General features: G+C 45.3%; 1 protein-coding gene across 2 annotated transcripts in view; it reads right to left on the reverse strand.

The window, feature by feature from the left end:
- WDR47 (WD repeat domain 47) overlaps window positions 1–27,060 on the reverse strand; it is a 357,246-nt gene that overhangs the window by 4,784 nt on the left and 325,402 nt on the right. For both annotated transcript variants that reach the window (XM_069232387.1, XM_069232388.1), the window contains 2 exons: window positions 23,876–24,007; window positions 1,124–1,342 (listed from right to left, as the gene is read on the reverse strand). In XM_069232387.1, the coding sequence (XP_069088488.1) occupies window positions 1,124–1,342; window positions 23,876–24,007 (351 nt within the window). The remainder of the gene's footprint in view (window positions 1–1,123; window positions 1,343–23,875; window positions 24,008–27,060) is intronic.

The following is a 27,060-nucleotide window of genomic DNA, read 5'->3' on the forward strand; positions in this document are numbered from 1 at the left end:
TGTACCTGCAATGCTTTCAGTGGATAGGGATACTGAAGTAGGTGGCCTCAAAGTCCAATGACAACATCCAGCCTCAGTACTGCAGACAGGTGATCGACTCTACACACTTGTCAGAAGCGACTGCTCCATAACCAGGCCTTCTGGAAAATCCCCCCTACACAAATAAGCTGAAACAACTGGTTGTCCCTACACTCTTCATGGTTCTTCTATGTGGACCCCTGGTTCTGTGAACAACATGTGCGAGGAACGTGTTGTGACCTGAAGCCCCTATGGAGGTTCTGGTGCTGTAACTGTGAGGGGAAACCCCTCTGTGGTTATGTGAAGCTGTCAGGTAAATCACCGGGGCTCTTGTACTGATGTCCTACATTATGTTTAAAATAGAGCGATTAAAAATATTTGAAGTTAAGATTCACATACATGTATAATTCGCATCTCTTAGCACTGGAAAGACCTATTCATTGCACAGACTTAGAAACCATGTGAGTCAGGGATAGCATTTCAGGACCTGATTTGCCAAATAAAGAAAATGCATTAACAACTTTTTGTGAAATGGGTCTAAGAATCTTCCTCTTGAAAATGTTAGTATCCAAATGCTAATGACACAGTCAGAATAAAAACTGCACCTGAATGTATCTGAGAAAAAGTAAAGTTTTACAAACAAACATAAGAGAAAAAACTATTAATGTAGTATGTGTCGGGGGTGCCCATTGTGGGATTTTGAACCCTTTCAAATTCTCAATGTTCCCCAAGTGCACTAAAGGTTGGCTCTGAGGCACATTTTAAAGTTTTGTGTGTTCAGGCTTTAATTACAGTGTACCGAGCTTTCAACATTTTCATGTACTAAGTTGTAAAATGGCTCTTACAGGGTTTCTCTTTTTTTTTCTTCTATTGGTGTGAAAATATTCCTTTAGTGAAAAAGTCTGAAAGTTACATGACCCTCCTACCACTCTGTTCAACATTACTAAATCCCACCAGGCAACACTACTCCACGCATCTGTCCACCCCAAGTAGAATCGCCGCCCATGGGTTTGAGACCTTGTGGAAAACAATGTTACTTTAACAATGTTTTTTTCCTGAAAATAAGAGAGCGAATTTAATAGAAAAGAATATTTAGATCAATTACCTTGTAAATCTGTCACCTTTATTTTCATGTCATAGGATCCTGTGAGTAAGTAATGAGCCCCCGGGGAGAAGCGGACAGAACGAACGTCACTGGAATGAGGGTGGTAACTTTGTACCATCCGGCCGCCTCTGATGTCATACAGCATACAGCTCGAATCTTCTTGTCCTGTAGCTAGAAGGCGACCACTCGGATCGACGGCAACCGAAGCCACCGCACTACCTGCAAGGCAACACCAATATCGATCATGTCAATGCACGCTCCGCGCTTGCACTCTTCTTAAAAGCACGCGGGGTCTTCCATTTACCCAGATACTAAAGTGAACTGAAACACTGTGTGTACACCCACATATAGAAGAATATATGAATCACGATAAGGTACACACAAGGGACTGGGCATTCACTGCTCTGTGCCTGGTACGTTACAATGTTCACACTTTTTTATATCGTAACCTGATAACAAGGGCAATATAATTGTTCTCAATTCAACTAAACAATTGGAGCTTTAAAATAAATCACATTGGCTCTCTGAGATTCCTGGCTGGATATGGTTACAGGACAGAAGTATTAAGGGCAGTGCTTAATATGTGAATAAAGAGGTGCCAGTGGCCAAGGCCCTCCTCTTACACACGCGGCTGCTGCAATTAAATGTGTGAACACAGAATACTGAGGCGGTGTAATACTGAAGCCATCTCGGGCATCTTCAATCCATATAAAGCCACTCCCTGCCCCTTCAGCTCACTCTTGCAGCTTTCTACTTTCGCCGATTGTGAAGCTTTTTCTTTTTTTCCTTCCTCCGTCTTTCCCATATGTCTTTTGCTGGCAGAAAATGTTTGAGGCAGAAGAATAAGCCCCGGCACTCAAAAATAAGGGCCGGTGCTCAGCACCGGAAACAACAACCACAAATTAAGCACTGCTTAAGGTACTATTCATAACAACGATTCTCACCATTTTGGATCTATGGCCTGCATTACAAGGACTTTTGTCTCTTTAGTGCATAATTTCTTAACACACAATTAGCCATTAATGGCGTTGCAGAGCTTGCAGTAATCTAGGTCAAAACTCAGAGAGGACTACTACCTATCTTTATCCTTTAACCACAAAGTAATACTTCACCGAAAGAAAGGGCAGACAAAAAGACCACAGTTGTGCGGTCTCTTTGTTGATTGAAACATTTCAGTGACTTTAGATGCCGGTTTGTCCCCATTTATTACGGTCCTTAGTGTTCTGCAGCTTTGCAGATAAGTATTTCTTGCTTGCCTTTTACCTTTACATGGATTTTATTCGTACACACTTGTCACACGAATCTGACTTAAAATCTCTTGGCATATTGAGTTTATTTTCTGACAAAGAATCCACACTCTAGCTATGCTTACGGCTTCCTAATGTATCCAAACATTGTTGAGCTCCTACCAAACGCGCTTGTGCTCTCGCCCTTTGTGTGCTCCATGGCCACTCAAAAGCAGGGCTTGGCTGAACTACTTTCTGTTACCACACACTCTCAGCAGATTTCAAGGAAAACTATTTTGCAGACATTCTCTTAGAATGATTTTCCGTTCTGCCCTGCTACTCTCAGGTCTGGATATATTCAGTATTTCTGGAAGCAGTAACATAAACCATTCTCTGCAGTAAACAATGCTGGACTGGAATTTATTCGCCCTCATTTCCCCTAAAGTGAATGCTTACCCGCACTGACCAGACTTTTTATTTTTTTATTTTTTTAACACAAAACCTAATGTCACTTCTGTCCACACAAACTCAAAGAACAGCTAATTCCTGAACAATAAAACCATATTTTTTTTAAATACCTGAACATGAGTCAAAACAGTGTCAGATTCCTCTTCTCCCTCCACTAGCTGTCATGGCGACATTACAGCAAAAATCCTCCTACTTACATTACATTAAGGTCAAGTAGACCCAGTTATAGGAAAACATCGAAATGCTCTGCAAAAAGTGCAAAAAGAAATGTAGGTAGAACATCTATCCAAACCAAAAGAGTCAATGTGAGTACCCTGGAGTGGCATGTTCTGTCATAAATAACTCGGATATCCCCAGATTACGTTTTAAAGTGTGATTCTCCAGAATTCAGGCTTCTTTATTTATTAAATGTGATTATGATAATGATTTGTTAATTTCTCATGTATAATTTATTTCAGTTTGCAGTTTTGTACAGTGTGAACAATTCCCACTCAAGTACTGGAGCGCTTTACACTACAGCAGTTTTCTGCTGAAACATTGCAGTTTGCAAAAGAAAGTATAAAAATATAGACAACCCTGTAACAGGAATACAAATACAGAAATATTGTCTGGATAAAGAGTTGCAGTCGAAGTCAGATTGTCAGAATGAAAACATATTTTCGAAGGTCTTGAGGCGTTGCGGATTATTTTTACACGGCTATCTTGAAAACAAAAGGCGAGCAGATCCTTGTGACACTCAAGTTTTCAAAACTTGCATATGAGCCCGCAGCGACTCAATGGACATCTTAATACTGGGGGAAACGTCTTGATTATGAATTGCAGTTTGAGTTAGATTGTCGAAGTGAAAATGCATCCTTCAACATTCCTGTCATATGTGCTCTTGGCTTCCTTGAAAACAAAAGGTATGTGGCTACTCCCCTAATTTTGCTGACAGACTTTGCAATGTTCCTTCTGGGGCAGGCCACTGTCTTCTGAGAGGTGGAGCTGTCTTTTGCATACAAACTTCATTCCAGAGGGTAGCAACGCTGGCTGAAGTCTGTTGGATTTGCGTTACCAAGAAGCCTCGGTTTCTTGACTTGGAAGCCAGCAGTCTGTCAGAGGGACTTGGGCTACATCCAGCAGCGGCCGCCGCAAATCTCAAGGGGAAGGGCGGGTGGGGGAGGGACAGGGACACAGGGGTGAAGGGTGGGATATATTTTTATTTTTCTATTTTTTTTTAAACGTACCTTTTGCCGTCACCGCCGCCTCCTGCCGCTTTGCTCCTCTTCCCCTGATGTGGTGTCCCAGCATTCACTGGGACACCAGTACAGGTTCCCCAGCAATCCTGGTGCTGCTTTCATGCTAAACATAGCATGAAAGCAGCATCAGGATTGGTCTGACCGGCTTGAACTGCCACTCAGACACAACCCTGGGGTCTGTGCAGTTTCTCCAGCCTGACTGTTTTACACAGCAGGGCTGGAGATACGTAAATGCGCATGTGTGTTTGGCTGGTCCAAGATGGCCAGCCAAACACTCATGAGCACTTAAGTGCATTCTCTCCTCCTCCTTACTCCCACCTCCCACCTCCCGTGGCCCAGCCCATCCCTCCCTTCACATGCTACTGGCTGAGCCAGCAGCTGAAAGATAAAACGATAATGAATGAAAATGTCACTTACCCAGTGTACATCTGTTCGTGGCATCAGTCGCTGTAGATTCGCATGTTTTGCATAGCTCGCCATCTGGTGTTGGGCCGGAGTGTTACAAGTTGTTTTTCTTCGAAGAAGTCTTTCGAGTCACGGGACCGAGTGACTCCTCCTTTTGTCTCCATTGCGCATGGGCGTCGACTCCATCTTCGATTGTTTTTCCCCGCAGAGGGTGAGGTAGGAGTTGAATTGTAGTAATAGTGCCCATGCAATGGAGTGACTAAGTATGTACCTATTTAAGGTTGAGATGATATATATACAAATAGTTGAAGGTAACTTCCGAACTGCTACAGGCTCCCGGGGAGGCGGGTGGGCACATGCGAATCTACAGCGACTGATGCCACGAACAGATGTACACTGGGTAAGTGACATTTTCAGTTTGATGGCATCTGTCGCTGTAGATACGCATGTTTTGCATAGACTAGTAAGCAGTTATCTCCCCAAAAGCGGTGGCTCAGCCTGTAGGAGTGGAAGTAGTTTGAAATAATGTTCTTAATACGGCTTGACCTACTGTGGCTTGTTGTGCGGATAACACGTCTACACAGTAGTGCTTGGTGAATGTGTGAGGCGTAGACCATGTGGCTGCCTTACATATTTCTTGCATTGGGATGTTTCCTAGAAAGGCCATGGTAGCACCTTTCTTTCTGGTTGAGTGTGCCCTTGGTGTAATGGGCAGCTGTCGTTTAGCTTTAAGGTAGCAGATTTGGATGCATTTAACTATCCATCTGGCTATACCTTGTTTTGATATTGGGTTTCCTGCATGAGGTTTTGAAATGCAATAAATAGTTGTTTAGTCTTTCTGATGTTCTTTGTTCTGTCAATGTAATACATTAATGCTCTTTTGACATCTAATGTATGTAGTGCCCTTTCAGCTACGGTATCTGGCTGTGGAAAGAACACTGGAAGTTCCACTGTTTGATTTAGATGGAACGGTGAAATAACCTTTGGCAAAAATTTAGGATTAGTCCTTAGGACGACCTTATTCTTGTGTAGTTGTATAAAAGGTTCTTGTATTGTAAACGCCTGAATCTCGCTTACTCTTCTTAGGGAAGTAATGGCGATGAGAAATGCAACCTTCCAGGTTAGGAACTGTATTTCGCAGGAGTGCATGGGTTCAAAAGGTGGACCCATAAGTCTAGTTAGGACAACATTTAGGTTCCATGAAGGAACAGGTGGTGTTCTTGGTGGTATAATTCTCCTAAGGCCCTCCATGAATGCTTTATTGACTGGTAGCTTATATAGGGAAGTTGAATAGGTAGTCTGCAGGTATGCAGATATTGCTGCAAGGTGTATTTTAATGGAAGAGAAAGCCAGGTTAGATTTTTGTAAGTGAAGCAAGTAACCCACTACATGTTCTGGAGTTGTGTGTAATGGTTGGATTTGATTAATATGGCAGTAGCAAACAAACCTCTTCCATTTACTTGCATAGCAGTGCCTGGTGGATGGCCTTCTGGCTTGCTTTATGACTTCCATACATTCTTGGGTAAGTTGTAAGTGCCCGAATTCTAGGATTTCAGGAGCCAGATTGCTAGATTCAACGATGGTGGATCTGGGTGTCTGATCTTTTGGTTGTGTTGTGTCAATAGATCTGGCCTGTTAGGCAATTTGATGTGGGGTACTACTGATAGGTCTAGCAGCGTTGTGTACCAGGGTTGCCTTGCCCAAGTTGGTGCTATTAATATGAGTTTGAGTTTGTTTTGACTGAGTTTGTTTACCAGGTAAGGAAGGAGAGGGAGAGGAGGAAAAGCGTAAGCAAATATCCCTGACCAGTTCATCCATAGGGCATTGCCTTGGGACTGTTTGTGTGGGTATCTGGATGCGAAGTTTTGGCATTTTGCGTTCTCCTTCGTCGCAAACAAGTCTATTTGAGGTGTTCCCCAGAGTTTGAAATAGATGTTCAGAATTTGGGGGTGAATTTCCCATTCGTGGACCTGTTGGTGATCTCGAGAGAGATTGTCTGCGAGTTGATTCTGGATCCCTGGTATAAATTGTGCTATTAGGCGAATTTGTTGTGAATTGCCCAACGCCAAATTTTTTGTGCTAGCAGGCTTAACTGCGTGGAGTGCGTCCCCCCTTGCTTGTTTAGATAATACATTGTTGTCATGTTGTCTGTTTTGACGAGAATGTATTTGTGAACTATTATTGGTTGGAAAGCTTTTAGTGCTTGAAAAACTGCTAGCAGTTCTAGGTGATTTATATGCAGTTTTGTTTGATGTACGTTCCATTGTCCTTGTATGCTGTGTTGATCGAGGTGTGCTCCCCACCCTGTCATGGAAGCATCTGTTGTTATTACGTATTGTGGCACTGGGTCTTGGAAAGGCCGCCCTTTGTTTAAATTTATGTTGTTCCACCACAGAAGCGAGAGGTAAGTTTGGCGGTCTATTAACACCAGATCTAGAAGATGACCCTGTGCTTGAGACCACTGTGATGCTAGGCACTGTTGTAAGGGCCTCATGTGCAGTCTTGCGTTTGGGACAATGGCTATGCATGAAGACATCATGCCTAGGAGTTGTAATATCATCTTTGCTTGTATCTTTTGTGTTGGATACATGCGTCGTATGATGGTGTTGAAATTTTGAATTCTTTGGGGACTTGGAGTGGCTACTCCTTTTGTTGTGTCTATTATGGCTCCTAGGTATTGTTGTACCTTGCATGGCAGAATGTTGGATTTCGTGAAGTTGACGGTGAACCCTAGTTTGAAGATGGTTTGTATGATCTGATTTGTGTGATTTGAGCACTCTATTAACGAATGGGCCTTGATTAGCCAGTCGTCTAGATATGGGAACACATGTATTTGCTGCCTTCTGATGTGTGCAGCGACTACTGCTAGACATTTGGTAAAGACTCTTGGTGCGGTTGTTAATCCGAAAGGCAGTACCTTGAATTGGTAATGTATTCCTTTGAATACGAACCTTAGGTATTTCCTGTGCGATGGGTGTATTGGTATATGGAAATACTCGTCCTTGAGGTCTAAAGTTGTCATGTAGTTTTAGCAATGGTAATACTTCTTGTAGTGTGACCATGTGAAAGTGGTCTGATTTGATGAATGTGTTCACTATTCTGAGGTCTAGGATTGGTCTCAGCGTTTTGTCCTTCTTTGGTATCAGAAAGTACAGTGAGTAAACTCCTGTGTTTATTTGTGTGTTTGGCACTAATTCGATTGCATTCTTCTGCAATAGTGCCTGCACTTCTATCTCCAGGAGATTGGAATGATGTTTTGTCAAATTTTGTGCTTTTGGTGGTATGTTTGGAGGGAATTGTAGAAATTCTATGCAATAACCATGTTGGATAATTGCTAGAACCCAAGTGTCTGTAGTGATTTCCTCCCATGCTTTGTAATAATGACTTATTCTTCCCCCCACTGGTGTTGTGTGGAGGGGGTGAGTGACATGTGAGTCACTGCTTAGTAGTAGGGGTTTTGGGGCTTTGAAATTTTCCCCTGTTCCTAGGGAATTGCCCTCCTCTATATTGTCCCCGAAAACCTCCTCTGTACTGTCCCTGGTAACTGGACGGTGTTGCCTGTGAGGTGCTGGCTTGTGTGCTCGGACCCCAAAACCCCCCTTTAAAGGGTGTTTTACGGAATGTGCTGTAATTCCCTCTGCTCTGCGGGGAGTAGAGTGTGCCCATGGCTTTAGCAGTGTCCGTGTCTTTTTTGAGTTTCTCAATCGCTGTGTCCACTTCTGGACCGAACAGTTCTTTTTCGTTAAAAGGCATATTGAGAACTGCTTGCTGAATCTCTGGTTTAAATCCAGACGTTCGGAGCCATGCATGCCTTCTGATAGTTACAGATGTATTAATTGTCCGTGCAGCTGTATCTGCAGCGTCCATGGAGGAGCGGATTTGGTTGTTGGAAATGGTCTGTCCCTCCTCAACCACTTGTTTTGCCCTCTTTTGTAGGTCCTTGGGCAGATGGTCAATGAGATGTTGCATCTCATCCCAATGGGCTCTGTCATAGCGCGCAAGTAGTGCCTGGGAGTTAGCGATGCGCCACTGGTTTGCAGCTTGTGCTGTGACTCTCTTACCAGCTGCATCGAACTTGCGGCTTTCTTTATCTGGGGGTGGTGCATCTCCAGATGTGTGGGAGTTGGCCCTTTTCCTAGCTGCTCCTACAACGACAGAGTCTGGTGGCAGCTGTGTAGTGATGAAAACCGGGTCTGTAGGAGGCGCCTTATACTTTTTTTCCACTCTTGGTGTGATTGCCCTACTTTTGACCGGCTCCTTAAAGATTTCTTTTGCGTGCCGGAGCATACCAGGGAGCATAGGCAGGCTTTGGTAGGAGCTGTGGGTGGAGGAGAGGGTGTTGAATAAAAAGTCATCCTCGACCTGTTCTGAGTGGAGGCTTACATTGTGAAATTGTGCTGCTCTAGCCACCACTTGAGAATACGCAGTGCTGTCCTCTGGTGGAGATGGCTTCGTAGAGTATGCCTCCGGACTGTTATCTGACACTGGGGCGTCGTATAAGTCCCATGCGTCTTGATCTTGGTCACCCTGGCTCATGGTGGTGTGAGCTGGGGAATGTGATGGAGTTTGTGCTGGTGAGACGTTAATTACAGGTGGAGGAGAGGGTGGTGGGGTAACTTTTTTCACCACTTTTGTTTGTGGTGTTTGTTCAGTTTGGAACTCCAATCTTCTCTTTCTTCTAATAGGGGGAAGGGTGCTTATTTTTCCTGTCCCCTGCTGTATGAAAATACGCTTTTGCGTATGGTCTACATCAGTTGATTGTAGCTCTTCCTCAAACCTATGCTTTTGCATTTGGGAGGTTAGCGATTGCTCTTCTGTATAAGAGCCTGAAACTGGGTCGGTTGCAGTTTGTTTTGGCACCGAAACCCTGTCTGCATCTTTTTTCGGCTCCGAGGTGACTTTTTTCTTTTTCGGGGCCGAAACCTCTCGGCGTCGATCTTCGTCGGTGCCGCTGTCTCGGCGTCGAGCCGTGTCTACACCGGTATCTCGGTGTCGATGCTTGTCTCCAGCACTTTCTCGGTCCCGAGAAGGCTGCGTGCCGGTGTCTCGACCAGAGTCGGACGATCTCGGCACTGTTTGGGCCTTTTTCGGTGCCGACGGTCGGTCACCGAATTTATGGGTCGAGCCATGGCCTGATGGCAGTGGCGTCCCCTGGGCCTTGTAAATCTTCTTCTGAGTGGTTTTCGACGTCTTACTCACGGTTTGTGTATCGTCGAATCCTTCGGAGTCCGATTCTTGGATCGAAAAGGTTCCCTCCTCTTCTTGTTCCTCGAACTCCCGGTGGGCTGTCGGCGCGGACGCCATCTGAAGTCTTCTGGCTCGACGGTCTCGGAGTGTTTTTCGGGACCGGAACGCACGACAGGCCTCGGAGGTGTCTTCACTGTGCTCAGGTGACAGGCACAGGTTGCAGACCAAGTGTTGGTCTGTATAGGGGTATTTATTGTGGCATTTGGGACAGAAACGGAACGGGGTCCGTTCCATCGGCGTTCTTCTGCACGCGGTCGGGCCGACCAGGCCCCGACGGGGGATCGAAAAAATTACCCCGAAGGGCACCGGAGCTCTTCGATCTTAGACGCGGTGTTGAATCTAACTACGCCGATCCCGAACGCAACAATACCGACGAAAATCTTCCGAAATTAGCTATCTTTCCGTTCCGAAACTCGGAGCGACAGGAACACGTCCGAACCCGATGGCGGAAAAAAAACAATTGAAGATGGAGTCGACGCCCATGCGCAATGGAGACAAAAGGAGGAGTCACTCGGTCCCGTGACTCGAAAGACTTCTTCGAAGAAAAACAACTTGTAACACTCCGGCCCAACACCAGATGGCGAGCTATGCAAAACATGCGTATCTACAGCGACAGATGCCATCGAACATATTGTTTTGTCTTTCAGCTCCTGGCTTAGCTGGGGGCGACTGGGGGGGACACTCCTTTGCCATTGCGAAGGAGCCGCCCCTGCCTACATCATCATGGTGGCATGTTATGGTAGGCGAGATGCATGGTCTCCATTGTCTACAGGCTGAGGGGTAATCCATGCAGAGAAACACTCTGACAACCTCACCAGCATAGCAGGAGGTGTCCACCACCCTCCTATGCATCCCTTAGTAGTCATCTCGCAGCAAAGTCGATCAAAGTCGATGGGCACTCAGCAGTCAGGAGGTCCATGAAGGAATTTCTGCCTATCTGTTACTTGATGCATCCCTTTAGCAGACAACCTCTGTAGACTGCGTGAGAAATGTGTTTTCGTTTTGCAGTCATGTAGGTTAATTAAAATCAGTCTCTTTATTCTCTCCAACTTTACTGCATGTAATGTTATAGTCTCCTGGGTGGGTGCAATTCACATCTTCTATATAATGAAGAAATTAATTCAAGGGGAAAACACCTTCCTTGTGGATGAGCACTACATTTACTATCCATTCATCTCTGGGAAGAGATCCAGCTGCGCAGTTTTCATGGAACATTTTGAGCAGGCGGGGGTAATATTTGTTGCTCTGAGGTTGTAGAGTTCCCGTTAGGGCCCACTATTTGCCTGAGTGCAGCTCATGAATGGCTTTAACTATTTCTACCTCCGTAAGGTCCCCCTTTAACAATTCTTTGTCCTCCTCCGACAGGCCAGGAAGTCAAAGAGCAGCTAGATATTCCTGTATTTTTCTGCTGTAGCGATCGCTACCGATGAGTACAATTGGGTGTACTAAGTATTGAAAACTACTTCTACCGTTTACTTTCCCCTCAAGAGCTCGCCAATATTAGTCTGGATATCCAAGACCCAATGATTTGCTTTTTAACATCTATCCAGCCACGCCAGGAGTTTCCCCTCTCTATCGCCGGCCTTACAGAGATGATGCTGAGTTGTGCAGTAATCATTTTTAGCCGCCTTGTTTGCTACATCTCTGTACTCCCTCTGTTTCAGGCTAAGTGTGTGCTGGATGCTCTGGTCTGCCTGGGCCACAAGCTCGGACTGTAGCCCAGCCATTTCCTGCTCTCGTGTCTCCATTTGTGCCCTCTTGTCCCTTACCTGTCCTACAATCAGTGATAGGCCCTGTCCTTTATTTTAATTTTAAATGCTTCCCAGAGAGTCTGAGCTGAGGCCACCAATTGGTTGTTTTCTGCAAAATATTAGTCAGTAGTCTTACAAAAACCCTTTCGCATCTGCGCTATCTTAAAATGCAAGGACCAAAGTGTTATACCTCTAGCTTGCCACCTCTCTGAGTGACCATACACTGCCCATACCAGGGAGTGATCAGAAATACCCCTGGCCTAAACGTTGGGTCTTGTGGAAGAGGGTAGTCTAGTGTGCTAATGTTAGGATGTAATCAATGCGGGAATAGCTGTTGTGGGCCCCTGAGTGAAAAATATAGTGCTGTGATAGGGGATTGTGAGAGCGCCAAAGATCCACGAGTCCCAGGGCAGACAAATTGTCTGCCATTGGTCAGCATGAGGATCCTGTCTGTCCTGGTGGGAATCTATCAGTTACAACGTTGAGGGTCATGCTAAAATCTCCTTCCATCGATAAGATACCCTCTGGGAAATGCAAGAGTAGCTTACTCAGCTCAGGGAACGTGAGTGTATGTAGTCAAGGAGGGATATAAAATCAATACTATGTTATCTGGCTTGTCCTCCCACATCCCAGATATCGCCAGATGTCAGCCCTGCGTGTCCATGAAGGTTTGGTGAACAGTGAGGGGCAGTGCTTTCCACAGCAGGATACTCACCCCTCTAGAGCCAGATGACTACCCCGCGTGGCTAACCAGTTTGTAACCCCAGTGATGCATGACTTGGCATGAGTTACCCTTAAGATGAGTCTCCTGTAGAAGGACCATAGCGGGGATTGTTTCTATATGTATTTTAAGACTACTCTACGCTTAATTTTGTTCCCCAACCCATTAACATTCCAAGAGATCAACTTCAGTCGTGATGATTGTGTCATCGAGGTGATCGTGTGTGCTATGTAATTTTATCATATGCAGGCGGGTGGGTCATATTAAATATTGGCAGTTGTTGGAGAAAACAAGCATCTTTTGAAAGTGGATTCGGTGTTGCATGCAATGAGTAACAGAAACAGTAACCTAAGCTACAAAGAACACAAACATCAACCAAAATCCCAGTACAAATCCCTCTCCTTGCCTCCCTTCATGGCAAACCTTGAACTGGCTGCCCTCCCAACTTTGCAGAGCGCCTGTCACCCCATAACATAGTTACAATTATGCATAGGAGATTAGACCCAGCGCTAAAGATGCACCCTCCCTCCTCCACCCAGTAAAAGGAAAGTCATTACCAAAGCAAGGTTTTGAGTGTCTACTACTGCTGCACCACCCTCTGATGTTCGTAATGGGGCTGGGGCAGTGCGCCTTAAGTTGCGGACCTTGATCGCTCCAGTGTCAAGGTGATTCAACTCTGTATCATGCGACCCTGGAAGATGCCTGTTCGGCGGGTGCTGCTCCAATGTGGGTCAGGATCAATGATCTGGAGAGCCATTAAGGCGTCGCTGCAGGTCTCCACTACCTCTTTGCAATTCAGTTGCGCCTGTGTCTCCTCCCTTCTGATCTGGTCTAGTTCATGGTTTAGTTGACACTCATCTCCAGCCCTCCAGCTAGTCCCACACCTCAGCAGAAGTTTCAAAATAACTGGTTTTGCCTTCAGCCATTATCCGCAATTTTGCCAGGAACATCATTGACATTTGATTTCTCAGTCTCGGAGAGCCCTTTTGACTTCCAGGAAGCTATGTCTTAGTCTTTGGCTTTAAGTGTGTATTCAGAAATGAAAATGTCACTTACCCAGTGTACATCTGTTCGTGGCATCAGTCGCAGTAGATTCGCATGTTCTGCAATAGCTCGCCATCTGGTGTGGGGCCGGAGTGTTACAAGTTGTTTTTCTTCGAAGAAGTCTTTCGAGTCACGGGACCGAGTGACTCCTCCTTTTGTCTCCATTGCGCATGGGCGTCGACTCCATCTTCGATTGTTTTTCCCCGCAGAGGGTGAGGTAGGAGTTGAATTGTAGTAATAGTGCCCATGCAATGGAGTGACTAAGTATACACCTATTTAAGGGTGAGATGATACATATATAAATAATTGAAGGTAACTTCCAAACTGCTACAGGCTCCCGGGGAGGCGGGTGGGCACATGCGAATCTACTGCGACTGATGCCACGAACAGATGTACACTGGGTAAGTGACATTTTCAGTTCGATGGCATCTGTCGCTGTAGATACGCATGTTCTGCATAGACTAGTAAGCAGTTATTTCCCCAAAAGCGGTGGATCAGCCTGTAGGAGTGGAAGTAGTCTGAAATAATGTCCTTAATACAGCTTGACCTACTGTGGCTTGTTGTGCGGATAACACGTCTACACAGTAGTGCTTGGTGAATGTGTGAGGCGTAGACCATGTGGCTGCCTTACATATTTCTTGCATTGGGATGTTTCCTAGAAAGGCCATGGTAGCACCTTTCTTTCTGGTTGAGTGTGCCCTTGGTGTAATGGGCAGCTGTCGTTTAGCTTTAAGGTAGCAGATTTGGATGCATTTAACTATCCATCTGGCTATACCTTGTTTTGAAATTGGGTTTCCTGCATGAGGTTTTTGAAATGCAATAAAGAGTTGTTTAGTCTTTCTGATGTTCTTTGTTCTGTCAATGTAATACATCAATGCTCTTTTGACATCTAATGTATGTAGTGCCCTTTCAGCTACGGTATCTGGCTGTGGAAAGAACACTGGAAGTTCCACTGTTTGATTTAGATGGAACGGTGAAATAACCTTTGGCAAAAATTTAGGATTGGTCCTTAGGACGACTTTATTTTTGTGTAGTTGTATAAAAGGTTCCTGTATAGTAAACGCCTGAATCTCGCTTACTCTTCTCAGGGAAGTAATGGCGATGAGAAATGCCACCTTCCAGGTTAGGAACTGTATGTCGCAGGAGTGCATGGGTTCAAAAGGTGGACCCATAAGTCTAGTTAGGACAACATTTAGGTTCCATGAAGGAACAGGTAGTGTTCTTGGTGGTATAATTCTCCTAAGGCCCTCCATGAATGCTTTAATGACTGGTATTTTATATAGGGAAGTTGAATAGGTAGTCTGCAGGTATGCAGATATTGCTGCAAGGTGAATCTTAATGGAAGAGAAAGCTAGGTTAGATTTTTGTAAGTGAAGCAAGTAACCCACTACATGTTCTGGAGTTGTGTGTAATGGTTGTATTTGATTAATATGGCAGTAGCAAACAAACCTCTTCCATTTACTTGCATAGCAGTGCCTGGTGGATGGCCTTCTTGCTTGTTTTATGACTTCCATACATTCTTGGGTAAGTTGTAAGTGCCCGAATTCTAGGATTTCAGGAGCCAGATTGCTAGATTCAGCGATGCTGGATCTGGGTGTCTGATCTTTTGGTTGTGCTGTGTCAACAGATCTGGCCTGTTGGGCAATTTGATGCAGGGTACCACTGATAGGTCTAGCAGCGTTGTGTACCAGGGTTGCCTTGCCCAAGTTGGTGCTATCAATATGAGTTTGAGTTTGCTTTGACTGAGTTTGTTTACCAGGTAAGGAAGGAGAGGGAGAGGAGGAAAAGCGTAAGCAAATATCCCTGACCAGTTCATCCATAGGGCATTGCCTTGGGATTGTTTGTGTGGGTATCTGGATGCGAAGTTTTGGCATTTTGCGTTCTCCCTTGTCGCAAACAAGTCTATCTGAGGTGTTCCCCAGAGTTTGAAATAAGTGTTCAGAATTTGGGGGTGAATTTCCCATTCGTGGACCTGTTGGTGATCTCGAGAGAGATTGTCTGCGAGTTGATTTTGTATCCCTGGTATAAACTGTGCAATTAGGCGAATTTGGTTGTGAATTGCCCAATGCCAAATTTTTTGTGCTAGCAGGCTTAACTGCGTGGAGTGCGTCCCTCCCTGCTTGTTTAGATAATACATTGTTGTCATGTTGTCTGTTTTGACGAGAATGTATTTGTGAACTATTATTGGTTGGAAAGCCTTTAGTGCTTGAAAAACTGCTAGAAGTTCTAGGTGATTGATATGCAGTTTTGTTTGATGTACGTTCCATTGTCCTTGTATGCTGTGTTGATCGAGGTGTGCTCCCCACCCTGTCATGGAAGCATCTGTTGTTATTACGTATTGTGGCACTGGGTCTTGGAAAGGCCGCCCCTTGTTTAAATTTATGTTGTTCCACCACAGAAGCGAGAGGTAAGTTTGGCGGTCTATTAACACCAGATCTAGAAGGTGACCCTGTGCTTGAGACCACTGTGATGATAGGCATTGTTGTAAGGGCCTCATGTGCAGTCTTGCGTTTGGGACAATGGCTATGCATGATGACATCATGCCTAGGAGTTGTAATACCATCTTTGCCTGTATCTTTTGTGTTGGATACATGCGTTGTATGATGGTGTTGAAATTTTGAATTCTTTGTGGACTTGGAGTGGCTACTCCTTTTGATGTGTTTATTATGGCTCCCAGGTATTGTTGTACCTTGCGTGGCAGAATTTTGGATTTTGTGAAATTGACGGTGAACCCTAGTTTGAAGAGGGTTTGTATGATATGATTTGTGTGATTTGAGCACTCTATTAACGAATGGGCCTTGATTAGCCAGTCGTCTAGATATGGGAACACATGTATTTTCTGCCTTCTTATGTGTGCTGCGACTACTGCTAGACATTTGGTAAAGACTCTTGGTGCGGTTGTTAATCCGAAAGGCAGTACCTTGAATTGGTAATGTATTCCTTTGAATACAAACCTTAGGTATTTCCTGTGCGATGGGTGTATTGGTATATGGAAATAAGCATCCTTGAGGTCTAAAGTTGCCATGTAGTCGTGCAGTTTTAGCAATGGCAATACTTCTTGTAGTGTGACCATGTGGAAGTGGTCTGATTTGATGAAAGTGTTCACTACTCTGAGGTCTAGGATTGGTCTCAGCGTTTTGTCCTTCTTTGGTATCAGAAAGTACAGTGAGTAAACTCCTGTGTTTATTTGTGTGTTTGGCACTAATTCGATTGCATTCTTTTGCAATAGTGCCTGCACTTCTATCTCCAGGAGATTGGAATGGTGTGTTGTTAAATTTTGTGCTTTTGGTGGTATGTTTGGAGGGAATTGTAGAAATTCTATGCAATAACCATGTTGGATAATTGCTAGAACCCAAGTGTCTGTAGTGATTTCCTCCCATGCTTTGTAATAATGACCTATTCTTCCCCCCACTGGTGTTGTGTGGAGGGGGTGAGTGACATGTGAGTCATTGTTTAGTAGTAGGGGTTTTGGGGCTTTGAAATCTCCCTCTATTTCTAGGGAATTGCCCTCCTCTATATTGTCCCCGAAAACCTCCTCTATACTGTCCCTGGTAAGTGGACGGTGTTGCTTGTGAGGTGCTGGCTTGTGTGCTTTGACCCCGAAACCCCCCTCGAAAGGGCGTTTTACGGAATGTGCTGTAATTCCCTCTGCTCTGCGGGGAGTAGAGTGCGCCCATGGCTTTGGCAGTGTCCGTATCTTTTTTTAGTTTCTCAATCGCTGTGTCCACTTCTGGACCGAACAGTTCTTTTTCATTAAAAGGCATATTGAGAACTGCTTGTTGAATCTCTGGTTTAAATCCAGACGTTCGGAGCCATGCATGCCTTCTGATAGTTACAGATGTATTAATTGTCCGTGCAGCTGTATCTGCAGTGTCCATGGAGGAACGTATCTGGTTGTTGGAGATGGTCTGTCCCTCCTCAACCACTTGTTTTGCCCTATTTTGGAAGTCCTTGGGCAGATGTTCGATGAGATGTTGCATCTCGTCCCAGTGGGCTCTGTCATAGCGCGCAAGTAGTGCCTGGGAGTTCGCGATGCGCCACTGGTTTGCAGCTTGTGCTGCGACTCTTTTACCAGCTGCATCGAACTTGCGGCTTTCTTTATCTGGGGGTGGTGCATCTCCAGATGTGTGAGAGTTGGCCCTTTTCCTAGCTGCTCCTACAACAACAGAGTCTGGTGGCAGCTGTGTAGTGATGAAAACCGGGTCCGTAGGAGGCGGCTTATACTTTTTTTCCACCCTTGGTGTGATTGCCCTACTTTTGACCGGCTCCTTAAATATGTCTTTTGCGTGCCGGAGGATACCAGGGAGCATAGGCAGGCTTTGGTAGGAGCTGTGGGTGGAGGAGAGTGTGTTGAACAAGAAATCATCCTCGACCTGTTCTGAGTGGAGGCTTACGTTGTGAAATTGTGCTGCTCTAGCCACCACCTGAGAGTACGCGGTGCTGTCTTCTGGTGGAGATGGCTTTGTAGGGTATGCCTCCGGGCTGTTATCTGACACTGGGGCGTCGTATAGGTCCCATGCGTCCTGATCTTGGTCACCCTGGCTCATGGTGGTGTGAGCTGGGGAGTGTGATGGAGTTTGTGCTGGTGAAACGTTAATCACGGGCGGAGGAGAGGGTGGTGGTGTAACTCTTTTCACCACTTTTGGTTGTGGTGCTTGTTCCGTCTGGAACTCCAACCTTCTCTTTCTCCTAATGGGGGGAAGGGTGCTTATTTTTCCTGTCCCCTGCTGAATGAAGATACGCTTTTGCGTATGGTCCACATCAGTTGCTTGTAGCTCTTCCTCAAACCTATGCTTTTGCATTTGGGAGGTTAGCGAGTGCTCTTCTGTATAAGAGCCTGAAGCTGGGTCGCTTGCAGTTTGTTTCGGCATCGAAACTTTGTCTGCGTGTTTTTTCGGCTCCGAGGTGACTTTTTTCCTTTTCGGGGCCGAAACCTCTCGGCGTCGATCTGTTTCGGTGCCGCTGTCTCGGCGTCGAGCCGTGTCCACACCGGCATCTCGGTGTCGAGGCTTGTCTCCAGCACTTTCTCGGTCCCGAGAAGGCTGCGTGCCGGTGTCTCGACCGGAGTCGGACGATCTCGGCACTGTTTGGGCCTTTTTCGGTGCCGACGGTCGGTCACCGAATTTATGGGTCGAGCCATGGCCTGGTGGCAGTGGCGTCCCCTGGGCCTTGTAAATGTTTCTTTGTGTGGTGTTCGACGTCTTACTCACGGTTTGCGTATCGTCGAATCCTTCGGAGTCTGAGTCTTGGATCGAGAAGGTACCTTCTTCTTCCTGTTCCTCGAACTCCCGTTGGGCTGTCGGTGCGGACGCCATTTGAAGTCTTCTGGCTCGACGGTCTCGGAGTGTTTTTCGGGACCGGAACGCACGACAGGCCTCGCAGGTGTCTTCGCTGTGCTCAGGTGACAGGCACAGGTTGCAGACCAAGTGTTGGTCTGTGTAGGGGTATTTATTGTGGCATTTGGGGCAGAAACGGAACGGGGTCCGTTCCATCGGCGTTCTTCAGCACGCGGTCGGGCCGACCAGGCCCCCGACGGAGGATCGAAAAACTACCCCGAAGGGCACCGGAGCTCTTCGATCTTTGATGCGGTGTGGAATCTAAGTACGCCGATCCCGAACGCAACAATACCGACGAAAATCTTCCAAAATTAGCTAATTTTCCGTTCCGAAACTCGGAGCGACAGGAACACGTCCGAACCCGATGGCGGAAAAAAAACAATCGAAGATGGAGTCGACGCCCATGCGCAATGGAGACAAAAGGAGGAGTCACTCGGTCCCGTGACTCGAAAGACTTCTTCGAAGAAAAACAACTTGTAACACTCCGGCCCAACACCAGATGGCGAGCTATTGCAGAACATGCGTATCTACAGCGACAGATGCCATCGAACAAAGGGTTATCCTAGCATTTTCATAATTGAGCAGGGGTGCACTCCAAACTGTTTGTAATATGACATGTCGGTCTCAATCATTGAAGATACATACAATTATAGGGTGAGGTGGGGCTCCTGGTTTGGGTGGAGTGCCCGGTGTCCAGTGGGCCTGTAGTTGGAAAGGCCTCTGGGCTGAAGCAGTTTAAGTATCAGTGCTTCCGCAAAGAGGTCCACTGCAGGACCATCGGAGCGTTCTGGGACCCCAATAATTCAGATGTTATTTTGCCTAGATCTGCTTTCAAAGTAGCCATGGTGGCTTGTAGGCCTTTGACCTGGGTTTTCAGGTCTGCTTTGTCCTCTGTAAGAGTGCCGATTGTGCCTTTGGCTGCTGTCACTCTAGCCCCTATATTTCTGAGGACTGTTCATAGCAGCGTGAGCTCTGTTGAGATTGAGTCTATTTCACCCTCCAGAGAGGTGTGAACCCCCTGAATGGTGGCCAGGATGTCCTGAAGTGTTGGCGGTCCTGGCTCATCAGGTAATTGTTTTGCTTAGGGCTGCGGCACGAGGGCCCCTGGCGTCTCTGCGGAACTTTTGGCCAGAGTATATTTTCCTAGCTTTGTTTGGTGGGTGGCGTGGACCCCCTTGTCATCGTCATTGATGGGTGGAGTAGGGGAGTGGCAGCAAGGACTAATCCGGCCAGGAATCTGGGGCAAACCAACCAAGTACTCTCTGCCGCCTGCCAGGGGACTGTCTGTGTCAATCTTGAGGCCTGTCGGTTTTCCTAGGTCCACCTCCCCACAGAGTTCCCAGTTCTTGACAACAGATATAGTTGATCGTTACTTTGTGTTACCAAGGGTGTCTTAATTTCAGATATCAGAGAGTTCTCAACGAGTCAAGCTCCTCTGAAGGTGTTTTGGAGTTTCAGTTGGCGGGCTGTAAAGTATATGCCAGATCTTTGGGGCTTTCTACAGTTACAAGCAGGCAGAGATCATAACAGTATTCACATCATAGCTGATGGCAGAGTAGAGCCGTCCGCGGCATGACAGCTCTCAGGCCTCCATGAGCAGGGCACAGCCCACTGCGCCTGCAGTAGCAGGTCCAGGGGTCCATGGGAAGGAGAACAGACCACCATTAATGTTCGGATTTCATGTCCCTAGGGCCCACCCTCTATGTTCACCTGTGGGCTGGTCTGTCCCTGGTGCAGTCTTTGTATGGCGGTGTTCTATAGGATGAAAGGGTGCCACTCGACCCCATCAGCGCCCCTGTAATAAAATGGCCAGCCCGGCCGGTATGCAGAAAGCGGGGCTCATAGCTTGCATAAAACATCCAAAGATGGCTACCATGCATGTGCATGCTGAGGCGGCTATCTTGGAATTATTCATAAAATTATCACAAAATCCACCTGTGTGTCCACATGCATTTGAAAAACCATTCCAAAAAGGATGCCGCTAACAATGCCAGCACGGGATGCAGCTCACTGCAAGCAGCAGTCAGGGCCCAATACCAGTAGTGAGGTGCTGCTGGACCGCACAAAAATGGTAAATAGATTAAATAAGTGCTGCTTAAACAAAAACAAAAAACAGACGCACTGAGCCCACCAGTCCTTGGCACTGAAGAGAGTATGAATGTAAACACTGTTCTTCTCCAGAAGTGATGCCTGCAGACTTTGCACACGTCACTCTCTCCACAATGTTACAAACTACTTAGATTCAGAGAAAGGTATAGCGTCTGCTTCAGCACCACAATGTTAATATTTAGACAACGGTGCCTTTTAACAGTTACACACAAGTTAATTACTATCTTTCTAATTTTTGCAACATATTTTAACATCAGTCTCCTACAAGGCAATTAGCATAAAAGGGGAAATCCTCGTTACTGAATGTGATGGGGTGCTGAGGACTCCAAAGGAATGTCTTGTGCAGAAATAATGCATCACGGGTGATATTACTGTGAGCAGGTGGGAGCAGACTGTAAGATATCTCTTTAAGGGCATGGGTTACATGGAGTAGCCAAGAAGTCCACAGGTCTCAGCTTTACAAGGCATGTGACCAAGCACTGGTCCTGGCTCTTATTAGTCATGATCTGCAATACCATGTGTAGGCTGGGGACAGATCCTTAAGTTGTTTTCATTGACCTGTGTGGAACATCACAGGCCTTTTGCAGTGTCTGATCAAAAACTCCTCTAAATGAAACGGAACTGGTATTAGTTACACTTACATTATATTTAGGTATGGAACGTAGGTCTGAATAAGAAGATGCAGTCCCCTTCCACCCACCACTAGGTGGGACTTCTCACTGTTCTACGTCCAGGTTTCATAACCACAAGATGGTCCACGGCTGCAACCTTCAGGTTTTTACAGATAGCTTTTAGAACATTTACACTTTATGAGTTACACCTACATGTAGGGTGACTTTACCAAAAGCCATTAGTTCATATTTTCTTCTCACCACAATTAAACTACAAAAATGTCCTTCACTCAGAGCTTCCTCTAGGCTTTGGCCAGTCAAGTATGTGAATGTATGAATACCCACAACTTAGGGAGCGGTTGAGGCTAATTCAAGCATTCTAACCATCACATGCTTGTTTTTCTTAGCATGTTAAATAAATCACACCCTCTCAGCCTGTCAATTGGCATATTTCTGGTTTTAACATAACAAAGGCCATTCAGATTATAAACTAATGCATTAACAAGGGTCAAGTAACTACAGATCTGGCTGGTCCTGACGATAATCATGTGCTTCAATGTCTACAGTAAGTTTATTTTGTCTAATCACAGATATTTGCTGAATGTATATGCCTTAGACCTTCGTGAAAGTCGGAATCTGTCCGTTTAGGGCCCCCTGCGTTAAGCTTTGCAGTGCAGTGAATATCATGTGCTTGTACAAGTTGTGCAAGACTTTTGAGATTAATTTTCATTAAATGTCCAACATCACCTTTTCGTACTTTATTTACTATATACATTTTCACTGAAAAAACACAATGTCATATGCAACAAAAGGTGCGGCAGCAGTTATGAAACAAGCAGCAATGTCAAAGGTGATGTCATGAATATTGTCCCTTAAGATGCCATTATTGGTTTCATCCGCGATGTCATTCGCAATTCATGGGGAGGGATTAAGTTATGGTTTGAACTGCACCCCATAACTGGCGAATTTCAATAGTTTTCTACATTTGCACCAGAACCATAATTCAGTTTATAACTGTATTTTTTCAGCGATCTCTATTTTTTGAAAACCGGTGTGTCTTAAAATACTTACTTTACCAAAATTGCGTGACTTGTCAAATAATATATAGTAGAATCGTTAATTTCTTACCTCTTTTACAATTATTTGATGTTACTTCTTTTGGTAAGCCCTGGAATTCAGATAGACACCCACCACTTAACTGTATCTTTGCCTCCACTGGAAGTTCATATCCACAAGAATATCAATGACTGCATATCTGAGTGGGAGAGGTGTGCGTAAACTTGTACCTGTGTTGGATGAGTTACACTGCCTCCATCGGAGTGTTCCTATCTGTGAGTGTAGCTATCAGTGTGTGTCCAAGTGGGTGGTGGAGTGTGCAGACTCGCACCTGTGTAGGGCCGAGAGTGAAATCACCAGGCATGTCTGAATCAAGACGCTTTCTAAAGTAGAGGTTTTTACTTCTACATAAAATGCCTGCTCTTTTGTCCAGCCAACAACTTTTGAGGAAAACTCAAAATTAAAGTGAAAGAAGCTCAAAACCTCAGAGACATACAAAAGTATTAAACCTTTCAAGTCCAACTGGAATATGTATTTTAACACAATAATTCAAAAACTACTGAACGGTCAAGTGTCTAATTTCAGTATAGAAACTCAATACAAAGTTTTATATTAATAAAACTGCTGAATGGATTTACACTGAACCAAAAAAAGCACACTTTATGAGCTCTACTTTATTGTTAAAGTTGGTGTAAAAATGTTCAACTGCTCAGGATATAGAGCCAAAAAATTTCCTATGGGAGCTAAAATGGCAAAACACTTGCTTTTGTATGCACCCCCTTTTTCCCACATCTCCCCATGAACAGATGTACACAAAACTTGGCATGCTGAACCTTGCCTAGCTGAGTTAGTAAACTGCCAAGTTCCATGCAAACCTGCCGACCTGGGCAAATTGAAAACACCTTTTCAAAGGTGTATGCAGATGAACAGTGCCATGTATCTGGTATGAATATGATAATGTGTAGAAATCTGTTTGAGGATGCTCACCTCATAGCTCTAGATCTGCTATAAATAACTTCTATTTTACCAACTCCAATTGACCTTATGTAGAAGAGCCAAGCCTTAGTATGGGTCTTGTAACAAAGATCTGTCTCTCATCACCTAAGAATAGTGGCTTTCTTGGATATGTTCTTTTATAACAAGGATGATCATACAGTCTTACTAAACTGGCTCTACCTTATTGTAAAAGTACCTCAAACATCCACTAGAACTTAAAATAAAAAATTTAAACAGCAAAGAATTGAATTTTGCAAGAGAAATGTCAGAAGTGATGTTGAACATTAGTCCTATCATAACCTATTTTTGAAAGCCTAAGGAAAGCTCTAGATCGGTACTTGGCGTGGACTAATTTCCTTTCGGCCTCCTACTGTGGCGTACACTACAAGGGAGATGCCCCTACATTCACACAATGTTTAGTATTATGAAATCTTGGTCCCAACACATTTGAATATGAGAAAAAACAAAACATTATTTACAGAGCTTTTCAGGGTGTTGTATGCACACTTAATACAAGTTTGAAGTTGTTACAAAATAATTGTACCTGTCCCATGAAAAGTTGTTCCAACAACACGAACACAACTGGGCACTCGCAGATCCCAAAATCGAACAGTCTTGTCTTGAGAGCCTGACGCAATCAGCCATCCACTCCAAGTATAAAGTGATAATATGTGACCTAAACAACCAAAGAAATTGAACCATTGCACCATTAGGCAGTTCATTATTAAAATATAATTTCTCATATTTTTTCAGGTTATTTATATTCATGCTTTTTTTTCTGTACGGTTATGGTACAAAAAAGATGTGAATGCACTTTAAGATTTCTCTACACTCTCTGCCCAATTATGCCTTTGGAACTAGTATGGCACATCCATGCAGGGAACTTATTTTCTTATATTTCTATCCCAAAGGATCCACCATTGTGTCAAAGACAAAATATCAAATTACATGTGCAGATTTTCATTTTCTATCTGCTGTCTTCAGCATCAAGATCTGGTCACATGCCATCAACTATGCAACCATTCACACTTTACCCAAGAATGCTACAGAGGAGGTTGAGTTAACCCTATCCCCGTCAAGGATGTAGTGGTTACGTTCGGTGGTGTGGCGCTGAGGCACTACGGACGTAACCACTACATCCTGGTGTAGGCCCTTGGAGGAAGCGCTCCCCCCAGAGGGCCTCCCCCCACCCCCCGCAGGGCAGGGCTGGAAGAGAAATCGCTTCCCCTTCCGCTTAGCATTTCTCTTCCGCTCGGAAGGAGGGGACAGGCAAAGGAATGAAAGGAAAGGAAAGGCCTTTCCTTTCATGTCTCTGCAACCATTTCTGCTGCCCGATCGCGATGCGATCGGGCAGCAGAAATGCCCACTAGACACCAGGGATTTTTTTTTAATACTTACACACAACGGCAAGGGCCGCTCCCCAGGGGGGCAAAATATTTTTAGGCCTTTTCTGCCCCCCCCTATTATAATTAGACCGATCTGCCCCCAGGGGAGACAGAAACCCCTAGACACCAGGGATATATTTTTGTTTATGTTTACTTTCGTTTTTTATATATGGGGAGCGACCCCTTCGGCATGGGTCGCTCCCCTGGGGCGGGCAAATTGTATTTAGGCCATTTCTGTCCCCCGGGTGGGCAGATCTGCCTATTTTTGTTAGGCCAATCTGGCCCCAAGGGGGGCAGAAACCACTAGACACCAGGGATTTTTATTTTTTATCATCAATTTCACGCAAGGGGAGCAACCCCTTAGGCAAGGGTCGTTCTCCTGGGGGGGGCAAACCTATTTTAGGCCATTTCTGCCCCCTTTGGGGGAAGATCAGCCTATTTCTATCAGACCGAGCTGCCCCCAAGGGGGGCAGAAACCACTAGGCACCAGGGATTTGTTTTTGCGCCAATTTCACGCAAGGGGAGCCACCCCTTAGACAAGGGTCACTCCCCTGGGGGGTAGGAGGATGGGGGGGTCACATTTATTTTAGGCCATTTCTGCTCCCCTTGGGGGCAGATCGGCCTATTTCTATTAGGCCGATCTGCCCCCAAGGGGAGCAGAAACCACTTAGGCACCAGGGATTGGTGTGTATGTGAGTGTTTTGTTTGGGGGGGCAGCCCCTTGGGCAAGGGTCGCTCCCCATGGGGGCACATTACTGTTGGGCATATCTGCCCCCCCTGGGTAGCCGCTCAAGCCCAATGCTTATCACTCCACCAAGATGGTGGTTGGCTTAAACACCTTCTCTGAGAGCCTTAGCCCTGCCCCTAACTGCCATAGCTGCCTGGTCCCTTCCCTCCAAAACTTCAAAGAGCAGTCCCTCCTCTGATCAGCTCCAGAGGTCTGACTACCCTCCTTTGTTTCTGTGGGATTGAGCCTTCCCAGGCTAGATGCAGTATGGAAACTAACTGACATATGGAGATTCAATCCCCACCCTTTCCTCTATCAGGAGCAGACCTAATTACTGGCAAATGGCCCTATTGTGTGGGGCTACGTTTGATGCTCCAGCATTACAGAAGAGTAATTTACTTGGCCCAGCAGGGCAAATTTAAGGCTCATATCTAGAAAGGAGATGAGTCAGAGAAAACCATGAATATTGCAGTGCCACAAGGAGTGCAAATATGTGGAAACCGATACCAGATCTTCTTTCAGTATCCTGATTTACCAAAGGACTGGATCGTCATGCTAGTCTCGCCGGCAAACTATGGCAAAATTATACCTTGGTGCTGGTTTGGCCCATAGAGAACAATAAAGTGAACTAACCCCCCCCTGCCCCCCCCCCTTCACCCCCCCGCAGCTGCACTGGACGGTATACTTGTGCGTGTACATGATCACATGCCACCAGCGCAGAGTCTTGACACTAGCTGTACAACAGCGGACATTATCTCAAAAGGGGGTCACTGGTGGTTAGCATTTTCAATCCATTTCACGGCTTATAGGTAGTGAGACTTACTCACAAAAGAAGTCCATAAACCAGGTAGCTTCAAAAAGCAAAAAATCCAGGGAGATTAAATGGGGCAAAACCTGTTTCTCACACTACCCCCATCTCAGAGTTATGGAAAAATAATTTACTTACCTTGTCTATATTTTTTTCTGATGGATGCTTTATCTTCTTGCAGATTCATCATATCTTAAACTATCAAAAGATGTCAGTCTAAGGTCATTATTTAGAGTTTGGCAGACAGGATATTCCATCACGAACTTACATTATTTGCTCCTCCATATTACAATAGCCTATAATGCACTTATAGCCTAAAATGCAGATGGATATCCACCACATTTGTGAGAGAGTACCCCTTCTGCGAAACTGTAAACAAAGCCCTAAACCTGAAATACTGAACTCTCACAAATGAGTGCCCCATGGCACCGGAATGAGTAGTTGTGGAATTGACCACAGAGGAATGAGATGCGATGGTGCAGCCTAATAAAGTCACCCTTTTTGCCTATGACATCGGCTAAACCTATTCTTCTTGCTATAGAGGCACTTGATGAATACACTTACAAGAACACTTACAAAAATATCCACAACCAATAAAGAGAGTGGAAGAGGCATAATGATGAAGAATCTGCAGGAAGTTAGAGTCAATGTGAATAAAAAAGTGTTAGACGGTTCCTTTCCTACAGGTTCCTCCTCTCCTGAAAGATGAAGACCCCCAAGTATGGGGGTTTAGTAAGTATTTGATATGACAAATCAATGTAAGATGCTGCACGGACATTTTCTGAAGCATGTTGCGCAATGGAATCAAG

The sequence above is a fragment of the Pleurodeles waltl genome, chromosome 4_2 (genome assembly GCF_031143425.1).
Source record: "Pleurodeles waltl isolate 20211129_DDA chromosome 4_2, aPleWal1.hap1.20221129, whole genome shotgun sequence".
Classification (NCBI taxonomy): Eukaryota; Metazoa; Chordata; class Amphibia; order Caudata; family Salamandridae; genus Pleurodeles; species Pleurodeles waltl.